General features: G+C 47.3%; 3 protein-coding genes across 3 annotated transcripts; 1 reads left to right on the top strand and 2 right to left on the bottom strand.

Moving 5' to 3' along the window:
• Window positions 1–4,884: 4,884 nt before the first annotated feature.
• Window positions 4,885–5,479, top strand: EV420DRAFT_1643895 (uncharacterized protein; the record flags this gene model as incomplete). The annotated part of the gene is made up of 4 exons (XM_060477567.1): window positions 4,885–5,183; window positions 5,259–5,335; window positions 5,392–5,406; window positions 5,457–5,479. The coding sequence occupies 4 exons, from the start codon at window positions 4,885–4,887 to the stop codon at window positions 5,477–5,479; spliced, it is 414 nt and encodes a 137-aa protein (XP_060329879.1).
• A 1,431-nt stretch (window positions 5,480–6,910) lies between these two features.
• On the bottom strand, window positions 6,911–9,034 carry EV420DRAFT_1271405 (uncharacterized protein; the record flags this gene model as incomplete). The annotated part of the gene is made up of 3 exons (XM_060467637.1): window positions 6,911–7,411; window positions 7,783–8,254; window positions 8,511–9,034. 3 exons carry the CDS (start codon window positions 9,032–9,034, stop codon window positions 6,911–6,913), a joined length of 1,497 nt encoding a protein of 498 aa, XP_060329878.1.
• A 750-nt stretch (window positions 9,035–9,784) lies between these two features.
• On the bottom strand, window positions 9,785–11,516 carry EV420DRAFT_502953 (uncharacterized protein). The gene is made up of 6 exons (XM_060482399.1): window positions 11,451–11,516; window positions 10,775–11,395; window positions 10,562–10,726; window positions 10,354–10,506; window positions 10,121–10,293; window positions 9,785–10,071 (listed from the first exon to the last, which is right to left on the bottom strand). The coding sequence occupies exons 2-6, from the start codon at window positions 11,252–11,254 to the stop codon at window positions 9,915–9,917; spliced, it is 1,128 nt and encodes a 375-aa protein (XP_060329877.1). The 5' UTR covers window positions 11,255–11,395; window positions 11,451–11,516; the 3' UTR covers window positions 9,785–9,914.
• Between the last annotated feature and the right edge of the window lie 419 nt (window positions 11,517–11,935).

Raw genomic sequence — 11,935 nt, 5'->3', positions numbered from 1 at the left:
GCGGGAGTTAGTTGGAGAACCCCTACATACAGTTGTGTAGCGAGCGGGCTAAGTCAGTGCTTGCCTGTGGTGTTCTTTTAGCGAGCTCACTAAAGTTTCGGCGTGTATTGCCTCTGTTTCTGTTGGGATCAGTGTCCCTTGTGTATTATAACTCAAATCTGCCTTGAAGGTTGCGTCGTGCCAGTGAACGACCTTCCTGTAAAAAGTTCCTAGACTTAGGAATTCATTAGAGAAAGCTTAGCTTTGCTAAGAGCGCTGAGAATAAGAGAAACTCTTCGAGATATTGAAGTATAGTTGGATCGCATTAGGAATAATCGCTCCCCCTAGAACTTACGAGGGTGATTGTAGTTTGTGTAGTTGTGTGAGTGTGTGTGTGGGTTTTTGAGGTTCGCCTTTTAGCCTGCTCACTATTCCACAGGTGCCCACAGCCAGCCTCTTCAGTGGGTTAACCAAGAACTCGAAAAGTACCTTCGAGTCTTCATTAACCACAAACAGGACGACTGGAGCGAATGGCTGCAGTGGGCAGCGTTCACTCACAATAACCGCCAACATTCTGCAACGGGCTTTTCTCCCATCAAAGTAGTCTATGGATGAGATGGAGAAATTCGCCCAACTGCGGTGAGGCAGTTGGAAACACCATCGGTAACTGACTTTGTCGAAAGCCTCCAAAGAGTATGCAAGCAAGCAGAAGACTCTTTGAATAAAGCTGTCGAAGTTATGAGAAAGGCTTACGACAAACACACTCGACCTGCGCAGGAGTACCAACCAGGAGATAAAATCTGGTTGGACTCAACCAATCTTCACCTCCCCCGACCGGCAAAAAAGCTAGGCGACAAACACATCAGCCCCTTTGAAATCATTTTCAAAAAGGGGCCCTCCGCATACAAACTAAAGCTGCCGCCAGGATGGAAAATCCACAACAAGTTCAACAAACGATACCTAACTCCATACATCCCCCCGGAGTTTTCCAACCAGGAAAAGCCTCTGCCACCCGAGCCAGAACTCGTGGAAGGCGAAGAAGAATATGAAGTAGAGGAACTACTTCAGGACCGCGATTGCATCATCAGTCGAGGACACAGCCAGAGGACCATAACGGAATATTTGGTCAAATGGAAGGGATATCCAGTGGAGGAAGCTACTTGGGTCAAAAGGAGCAATCTCGCCAATGCCGAAGAACTTGTCAAGGAATACGAGAACAAAGAAGACCACGTACAGGATCACAATTTGTGACACTTGGAAAACAAAGGGGGATGTATAACCATATCATCTCCTGGCTCTTCAACCGAGAGCTCAACACTCTTTCCAGTCCCAAACAGGAATCATACTGATCCATTATCCTTTGACGAGCAGGACTTTTATTCATCGGACACGGATGAAGACGTCTTTGAAGATGAGCATTCCGAGTCTCCTCTAACGACTCAGACCGAACCCAGCTTCCCTCAAGAAGAATGGGGCATGTCTGCTTGGAAACAAATCAAGGACTACGAATGGGATACAGAATCTACTAACTCCCTCGACACAGGGAGTGAATACATCTAAAGGACTGTTGGGACGACAGTCTTAGTCGGGGGGTATTATTATGGTTTTACCCCTATTTTCCTTATCTTATCTTATCCTTATCCATCGGAACCCCAGACCTACCTATCTTATCTCTCGGACCCACAATACTCCACCAGCACACTCTTTACCCGATTACCCGGCTGCCATCACCCCAGTTCACGCTGCCGCCTCCCATATGACCAGTGACCCACATGTGCCATCATGCTTCTCTTGATGGCATCATGCTTCTTAGTAGTTGGATGAGAGTCGACCGCCAGTCGAGGGTGGTCTACAGGATGCAGCCTATTCAGACAGAGTCCCACGCAGATGCAGGTGATATGCGCTCTTTACTCTCATTTGTCAGGAGTACACTTCTTTTAGTGTCCTCCCTCCTCATTCATTGAAAGGTGCACTTCTCACTGCACGCGCCCTTGTAGACACTATTCTTAGTACAAGTCTAACATGTATCTAAGCTAGCCTACGCTGTGGCCTTAGACCCCAGCTTTGGCTAAGGTTATATACTCCTAACTCTTACAAGCTCCTTGCTTTTGCTATAAAGTGACGCCTAGCTCCTCGCAATCTACCGACACCTCTCTAACACTGAATCACTGAACGCGAGTGACAGGATAGAGATCAGCCTTGGTAAAGGTTTGAGTTAGTGCTTAACACTTCGCTGTGACCTCCGCCAAGATCTCCGACTCTGACTTTCCATCTTCATCAACCTTGATCTCGACAATGTCGGTCCAGAGCTTCTGATGTGTGAGCTCGGCCTCCATCATCACTCACCATTCTGCAAAGTTTCCGACTGATAACTTGGGAAAACACGCACCAAACAACTCGTCTGACATTTTGCTCTATAGGCGATCTTGACATGGCAAACAACGAATGTGGAGAGCAAAAAACGAACAACTGGACCGTCTTGTGGACCAGAAAAGCGAACAGCCGGACCATCTCGTGGTCTAGCAAGTGACAAAGGTGATCTCGACACCAGTGTTGGGGTGGCAGTGTAGCGATAGTCTCGAGAGTCAGCACAGAGAACAAGAGTGACAAGGACTGTGGGTTATGCTGCCTGTTTGTGTTGAGATAAGTGGTAATTCTCCAGCCGCTCACCCGGATATAGCAGGGAACCCTCACAAACAGGCGAGGGTCATCGTTGTTTGTCTACCTATTTATCTACATGCCGTGTACACTAATAGAAGCAATATGATGTAATAAGGAAAGCCGAGGAGGAGAACAGATGAACAGTGCTTCCTACTGAAGATCCCAACATCGACTGCACTATGATGCGCGACACTTGACATTCCAACAGAAACATACCAAGAATGAAAATTTTATGCTAAGCGAGCTGCTCTATGACCAAAGAACTGTGCGTCTGGGATCGGAGGAAGTTGAAACTGGGGCAAGAGGCCTACATGGCAAAAGGCAAGAGAATTTCCAACGAGTTAATGAAGTTATGTCAGCAATTCTCCCATGAAGTGACGTGTGCTTTTTCTGGCCACTGAAAAATAGAAGAAATTTTATACAGTGAATAAAGGTCTAGAGAAGGGAGAATCAGTGATTTATTATTGGCTATCTCTGTTGCAGCGCATCATGATCCGCAATGTGCTTTCAATGTTGCACCGGACCGTATCCCATCAATCACATGTATTTAGACCCGGCCCGAAGCTTCCCTAATTACAACATCGAGATTCAACACGCTGGATTCATCTTCTATTATTAGCTTCATGTTGTAGACGGATACACCGCACTACACAATACAGAAATGCCCAAGATAAAATTTCCAGAATACCACCCGAAACTTCAGTGATACGCGACCATTCGTGAACCACGTCGGGCAGCTGTTTTGAATGCTTCTAGAGATAAATTTGAAAGCGCGAAGACCAGATTACTATTGGAATCGGAAAAGGCGAACACAATTGTGAAGCTGCCAAGAAAAACGAAGCTCATGGAGAGGGAAGGGGATGATAAAAGCGACTGCAATTGACAGGTGCCAATGACGAAATCAACCGCTATTGGCATCGGTCGGCAGTGAAAATCGTCGATATTGGACTGCGAATATTGATGATGCAAGGTAGGCAATGTGCATAGTTAGTTATTCCGCTGAGTGAACAAACGGCAAAGGAAGTTGCGTGCAATGCTAGAAACAATGCTTAGACGAATCTAGAATCTAGATGAATCAGTAGGGGCCGGCAATCACGGTAAAACGTGGCCCGGAAATCCGGAGTCCAAGAATGGATATCAATTTGATATTCACGCCGCGTTCTCTTGATGATCAACCACTAGTGCCTGCATAAACGTCAGCGCTTCGATCCTTACACCGATGCTCAGCTCGAAGTTCCATGCCACGAATTCCTAGGCATGGCGTAATACCGAACCTAGTATTTTCCTATGTTTGCTTCGACTCTGAACTATATCTAGTTAGCTTGTGTCGCGTCATCTACCACTTGCTTTGAGTGTCTGATGGATTTTAGTAACGCATTGGTCTGGGTACGTGTGCTTTCCCGTTCCGCTTCCTGTTATTATCCACGTGTACATTAGACCATTTCTGTCGCTCTCGCATAGGCACGGAAGCTCAGAACGCTCGAATTTCTCAACGTTTATTCGATTTGGGAACGCTAGGACAGTTTCTGTTTCCGGACACATTGACCGGACCTGGTGTGTACCTATCTTGAATTTTCTCTGACGTCGTTACAAATTTCCTATGCAGCCTCTATGATATAGAACTCTTGTTCTCCCTATGTGTCAACTTGAAGGCCTTCACCGGAACATGCGTCTATGGTATGGCAATCGACCTCGTTAGCACATTTCTACCCACTGGTTTAAGAGGTGCTCTGTGGAAGTCAAAACTTGCCATGCGTGCCGCTGCGACGTCGTTCAAGAATAGGTACTGCAACTGCAGGGGTACAAAAATGTTCAGGCGAAAACTCTGCCTCTTTAGCAGGTGTACGAGGATAGATTTTTCAGAGGATATTGGTATGTTCTTTATCAAAGTGCGTTCTTGCTGCCACTAACCTAGATACAGCTCTTGCGTTCGAGGTCACCTGGCCTTGCAACCCTTCATGAAGCAACGGTACAGCCGACGGTAGCTACCAGCCATCTCCCGAACTGCGTGTTTTTTCTTCCGTGTATGCGACGAAGATTATTCTTCGAAGGATTTCCTGGGAGATGGGGAGGAGTTAGTCAAGACTTGGCTGGCTACTGCAAAAAGGGACAGTGAGTGTCATACTACCCTAGTTTACTCTAAATCTTGACTCTCATCGTAGGCTTGGCTGGTCCTGCGCGAACCCCTTCCATAAATCACGGTACTAGCTCTTCCACGCCGTCGTCCCACTAGAATACATCATCATGGGTGCTAGCGCTGCCTCCGCTTTGGTGGGCAGTATCCTCAGCACTAATCAGTTCAGTGTTCATCTTCACGGACGGCGGTATATGGTACCTCGTCCTCCTCTTTTGAACAAGGGCGATCCTTCCCAGCCGATGAACCCTGGAATTAAATTGCTAAGTATATCTACTGTTTATCGTCATCCAGCTGTCTCTTATGGATATACAGTTTTGGACTTGCTATTTCGATGGAATACGGCGAGTACCTTCGAGGTCACCGTTAATGGTTCGATGGATTTAGGATCCTTGTCTACGTGTATCCCGTACGTTGAATCTCATCCGCATCATCTCGTTCCGTGGCGTTTGTTGATTCCTCTCCTAGGTTGTGTTATGTGCAGTCCCACTTTGCCGATTTGCAAGCAGGGACTTTATATGCGGATGACAGCGATTTCATATGAGCGCCTTGTCCTTCAAGGTTGGTTTTTTCCTCACCTGTTTCTCATGAAGCTCATTACGATCTCAATAAGCCAGGATTCGTCGTTGCCAGTACGTTCCCGGTCACGGTTTTATTCACCAAAGTCTGATGTTCCATGTAGGATACGACCACGGTGACAGTTAATGATGCTATCGCCCACTCTCGGATGGACCTCGTGATTTTCCATGGGATACAGCATGTGTGGGATTGGACGCATGGCGTCATCACACCATTATATGTATTCCCACTATCTCGCTCAACCTGGCGATACGACTATGGAAACGATTCTTCGGACATAGCTCATCCCTTTATTCATCGTTTCTCCACTCTTATTCGATGCTTCTTGAACCTACTGACTGTGATATTTTCCCCTCGACTTGAATTCCCTGTCTCCAGATTAAGCGTCTGGATCTATCGGGATGACCATTGGGGTCGATTCTTGCTAGCCCAGATGGCGAGCCAGCTTTATCTTAACGCCGATGTATACAACCTGTCAAAGTATGGATCGGGAATTGATCATCTAGGATTGCCCGAGTCGATGCATAAGCAGAAATTTTCTGGGATGGTCACAAAGAGAAAGGAGTGCGGCAATAGGTACCAATTTGAAGTTCATGTCAGCGAAGACATCCGGTTGGGTTCCCTTTTTTCACGCAAAGACTACAGTGTAACGTTTTGTTCCAGCTATTATCCAACAATGACCCACCACATGCGCTATCTTCTAGACGATGAGAAGCCCTTAGACTTCTTCATCTCCTTCGTTCGTTTCTGCGATATGACCGTATTCTTTCGTCACCATGTCTACTGCAATCGAAGGTGACGCAAGCCAGACTCCCCTACACATGGGTATGAACTTTCTAACATTCTACACAAAAGACGACCTGGTTTCATTCGCGGCTGATCTTCAGATAAACGCACCGTTGTTCTTCCTAATTTCTCCGGCAACCATGTCAGGACCTCCCCTCGAGTGGCATGCCTCTACAGATGGGTGTTGTCCTTTTTCTTCTGTTCCTGGAATATTTCAGTCTTGAAACACGGGATCAGTCAACTATAGGTCCATGTTTTACGTCGATGTTCTAAAATTTTAAACAACAAAGTGGTGCCACAGAGCATGTACGCCCTGATTTTTACTCACGTCAAGTGCTCGTTAACATCAAACACAGCAGCTTAAACTTTCATGGCCATTCTCGCGTTGTCATTGTAGAATAACAAGCTGCGATAAAGAGATCAGGGAAGCATGCTCCCGTTCTGTTATATATATACGCGCCAACTCATGAAGCTCACTCGGTACTTCGTTTAGGCAAGGGCGACCTCAGAAACCGATCCCTGTGGGTCAAAAAAGCTTTATAATGAATACAATCTCGGTAACCAACCAGGACACCGATGAAGCAGATGAGAATGGGAGAGCGTGTAAGGAGAAAACTCGTAATGCTATAATACTGGTATAGGAAGGTTAGAGAGGAGTAAGCACAGGGAGAGACAGAAAACGAGCATTCCCGTCAAGACGGCATCCCAGCGCTACACTCGACCTTGTCCCGCCGCCGTTAGACTTGGGTCAAACCCAATTACATACAGACGTCAAAGAAGATATGTCTCAGTGACCTCGATGACGTCAAGGCTGCGAATCGTCGCTGCTTCTCGATCACCTATATTGATCACCGACACTTTCCTAAACTTTATGTCGGGCCCCTCTATTTTCCCAATGACCGCTACACTGAAATAGGGAGGGTAAAAGAAGCCTATGAGTGTGTACAGATCATCGGGCATTGAGAATGCATGGTTGGCGACAATTTCGAAGGTGTGCTTTTCTCCGGAGCGATCAATGATGTTTAATTTTCCATGTCGGGGCGTCTCTAGAGTTGATTCGTCAGACAATCCCCGTACTCTGCAAGAGTCAATACGGGGACCAAAATAGTAGTCTCCATCTCCCTTCATCCGGTCGACCCATACGCTCCGGCGGTCATATCTGTTCAATGGCAACGACAACATCAGCCCGGAAAGGTTCTCCGCCATTAATTGCTTCCATGATGGATGCCAGATATTGTTTCCATTCCCAGGTCCAGGGTAGCAGAAAAAGAGCTCTCCGCGAATCCAATAGGGATGTGCACCGTATCCGTAGTACGGTGGTTACGTACGGTGTATACGGATACGGGTCCGTACCGTGGACGACTTTAACGACCCAAAATACGGCCGTATTCATACGGTTTGAATACGGTCATTGAGGGAGGGACAGAGAACTATCTTATTCCATAAAGGTCAGTACCTATGACCTAAAAGAAGCATATAGTACTCACACTTTGGCACCAGATATCCATCGTCGTCGTCAAAGTGTCCGTATACGGACAACGGTACGGACACGGTACGGATATGACATCAACCGTACCGTACCGTGGCCAATAATTTTTATACGGTCTACGGTCGTATTGCTACGGTCGTATCCGTAACGGTACGGTGCACATCCCTAGAATCCAAATCTGCGTGATATTCACTAGTTTGGTCCAGGCATCCTCTTCAGACTGGTCCGCATCGTAGATAGGTATGTACTGTGAGTAGAAGAGGTATACCAATCCGGCGACTTTATCCCCAAGATTGGTTGATTTCCGCTGCTGCATTTGTGACAGGATATCAAGTATCGAGTCTTCTCTGTGCATCTGCCGCAAGGATGCCAATTTTTCATCGAACAGCTTTCGCATATCCTCTGTCATGAGCTCACAAGTCTTCCCGGCAACGAGCAGATCATCCCTAGTCTCCTGAAGTGTCCACGCTCGGTTGAACCAACACCGATTGCTCTCGAAGTCGCCAGGCTTGAAACTCTGGGGCCGACCCAGCCCGCTGAAATAGCACACCACATTCTTGGCTTTGTGATATATCCATCCGATCGTTGGCAGGTCGACTTTCCACTCCTTCTTGCGCAGAGCCTCCCTACGGTCCCACTGTTAGAATATGGATTGCTATTTTTAGAAGAGCGAGCTTGCATGAATATTCTCGCTCGTTCTCCCCATATTCCCCGGGACGCTTACTCATTTTATTAGTGATACGTTACTCATTTATTCTAGTACATTCTACATATTCTGGTAGTATAAAAAGCTGTGTAGTTAGTAGGGCATCGCTAGCGCGATTGCCGTGAACATTAGTTCCTTTGTGCTTACCTGTGAACCGCGAGTTCTTACACACCCACTTCTTTTTGCTTGCGTTACCCAGTGGGTCCCCATCTTTTCGCTCTTGCCTCAAACACAGAACATCCAACCAGACATACTCCGCGCCAAGGTTCAGCATTTCGATCCTGATCAGGCCAAGGTCGGCATATTTCGGCATTGGCACCGGCCATTTATATCCGTTTATAGATGTGATCTCTCTCTTGAGGTCCTTATTATCCACCCAAGCATGCGATATAGCCCACGGGAATTTGCGGGCAACCCACCATGGCACGACCCGATTAGAAACCAGATCCCAGACCCGCCGAGGTGGTGCAGTGCCGTTGGTGATCTGTTTATTGATGAGCAGATTTTGTCGCATCTTCTTGTCATCCTCCAGTGCTTTCATGTTATCGCTGACTTGTCCGTTACTGATGATACCATACAGATGGGGGCGTAAATGAGCGTAGGCAGTGCCAAAGTCGCAATTTTTCTTGACACAGTATTCGCACACCTTGTATAGAGGGCTGTCCGAAGTGCGGGATGGGGCGTCGAGTTTCTGCAACATCCTATCGACACCTACGTCGGCGCAGGGAGTGTCCGCGACTGCGGATGGTAATACCCTACCAGTGTAGGCCCGTTGCTTCAGCACTGGAACACTGTCTGCTCGGCTGGTGTCATCGTGGGCAGAGAGTGTGACCTCCGGGAGACTGTCGCATTTCTATACTGCATTATTCCTCGCCTTTCGGTGCATAACACCTGCTGGTACATGCTTACCTGTCGCACTTTGTCATCTAAAGCATCGCGTTTGCCCCTTTCCCACATTCCCTTCCCAAAATGCTCGCCGAGAACTTAGGCATGACAGAATGAGGATATGAAGCGAAAGGAACACAAACAGACATACACGATAGAATCTCTAGTCGCCGAGCAGCCATAGCTTAGTGAGAAGGTGCGGTTGTGCTAACAGGTTTCATATTGCCGGGTCCGGGCAAAAACTCTGTGCTGTCGTCATGGTAAGGAGCAAGCAAGGTATTTCTGTATCATGTAACCATCTGCCTCCGTATTTTTGGATCGTCCTTGATAAGAATCTCGGAAAGTTCGACATTGAAATATCTATGCCCTTATACTGACAGCTCTCACGACGTCGCATCAGGAAAAAATGACCTTTAGACATAGCGATAAGTAGCATCTGTATCTCCTATTGCAAATGCGAAAGGTCCCCTTTATGTAGCGATCGTAGCCACTCATTCGGACCTCTGTAGCACGTCATAGCAATAGATATTAATTGGGCACATGTACAATAGCCCTCTGTATTCATACATATAATGCTCATCCTACTACTATATTGATACAGTAGAGCTATTTCGAAGTATCGTTCATCACATTTCAGGGTATGGTGCAATACTATCATTCTATTGGAGTACGGGTAATTGTAAGTTATTACCAATTCATTCCGCTGCCTCCTCGGCTTCGCCTTCCGCTTGCGGTTCCTCATCAAGCGCCGCGGCCATTGCCTTCATTTCTTCATATGCCAGGTCCCTCGCAGAATCAGACAATTTGAGAGGTGCTGCTGGGGTCTGAAGGCCTGCTGCTCCCGCTTGTTTCCTGAACAAGATGTCAGATATGTACACAATGCTTCGTGATCAGTAATCACCTTGCTTTCGTATACCAGGCCTTCCGCAAGACTGTTGTCAAGTCCGGTGATATTTCTGCCCACTCCTTCACGGCAGGGAGATGGTGTTCATGGTAGCGCACACTAGCCTCAGTTTCATTGAAGATCAGCGCCTTGTAGCTCCCGGTAGACCATTCATTTAAGCAGTGTTCAATCTGGCCAATCAAGATATCATTAGACGGTGAGATTGAGGCAAATGAACATCGAGGACTGACCACAGTGAAAATGAATGCCAAGGCTGGAATGGGAATCGGGTTAAAGCGATCAGGGAATGCGAGTCCCGGAGCATCTTTGTTGTAGAAAAAGGCACGACTGATGGCGTCGAAGAGAATCGGACTATTAAAATAGCCTGTGCGTGTAGTAGCATCCTGAAATGTAAAACATGATTATGCTGCAGTGCAAACACTCTTCAGGTTTACGCACCTTGTAGTAGAAGCCAAGCGCAGTCATGAGCTCTATACATTTTTGCTTGTTCTCTCGGACAGTGTTTTCAGATTCGGCGCCGGCAACAAACCCATATGCAGGGCGTATGAGTGGTTTGATCTGGTCCCTCACGAAGCTTCGAACACGCACACCACACTTTCTTATCTAGAAGAAGCATCAGTAGAAGTATCTGAGTAAAAAATTTTGAATTACCAGTTTGAGCATTTCATCGCTAAGCTTGATTGGTTGTTCGTCGCTATCAAATCGGATGCGCCACTCCTCTTGGGCCCAACTCGACTGCATATCCTCATCTGGACACATGCTGATGGCCCCAAGACGTCCTTCATACCCACGCATAGCCTTGCGCAGCGCTGTCTTTGTCCGGCCTTCATAGTGACTGAGTTTATCTCCTTTTGATCCAGTAATCTGAGATGGTGGAAGAGGCGTAGCAGCGGGTGCAGAAGGATTGTTTGTCAGAGGTGTCGTAGAGCTGGTCAGAGGGTCTGAACCAACAGGGGGCAATGATGGTGGTGGTGCTGCTGGAGTCGCGGTCACGTCATCGCTGTGTTGAGACTCTCCACCAGTAACTTGAGTGTGAGGAGGAGTAGTGAGTAGAGCACTATGAGGGGATGAAGATGGTGAGGCAGAGGGTAAACGGGGAGGAGAGGAATGATGATCGTGAGAAGTCATCATCGTCGATTCTCCATGGTAGCGAATATTGACCTCATCACCGTCAGGCACAAATGAGAGTCGAGGAATAGTTGCTGTTGGTCGTGTGGCACCTTTGGCACGAATTCTTGGAGGCTCAGGAGACTGGGTACCTTTTGAACGTAGCTAAGAGTGAATATGAGTGTTATGAAAAGGTGCCAGAACAAGATAACAGCCTTACAGATGTCGGAAAAAAGTGAGATGAGGACTCTTCATCATCATCAGAGTCACTCCCATGGCCATTGAAATTGTCTTCGCTTTCGCTTTCTGGAGGTGATCGTCCATGAAGTCGTTGATAATCATCATAGTACTGCTGTTTGCGACGAGCCTCAGTACCTAGCAATGAAATTAGTACTGAGCATCTACCAATGAGTGACATACGGTTGGTATTATTGAGAAGGGCTTGCTGCTGTGCGTTACTCCTTTGCGAACGGGCTAGCTGCTTTCTCAGTTGAGCGATCTCTGCATCCTTGCTGGCTTGATCTGTATCCAAGTCTTAGTTAGAGATCATTCAGACTAAAAGACGTACCATTTGCTGCCTGCTTCTCTGTGAGAGCACGGTTTTCCTTGCCCCGAGTGCGGTTGGGCAGCTGGACATTGCCACTGAGATCGTCACGGCTTTGACGAGACTTCTTCAATGCAGACTGGCCATCTGTGGATGACCCG

The sequence above is a fragment of the Desarmillaria tabescens genome (genome assembly GCF_030435595.1).
Source record: "Desarmillaria tabescens strain CCBAS 213 chromosome Unknown EV420scaffold_21, whole genome shotgun sequence".
Classification (NCBI taxonomy): Eukaryota; Fungi; Basidiomycota; class Agaricomycetes; order Agaricales; family Physalacriaceae; genus Desarmillaria; species Desarmillaria tabescens.
This window is presented reverse-complemented; position numbering and strand designations above follow the sequence as displayed.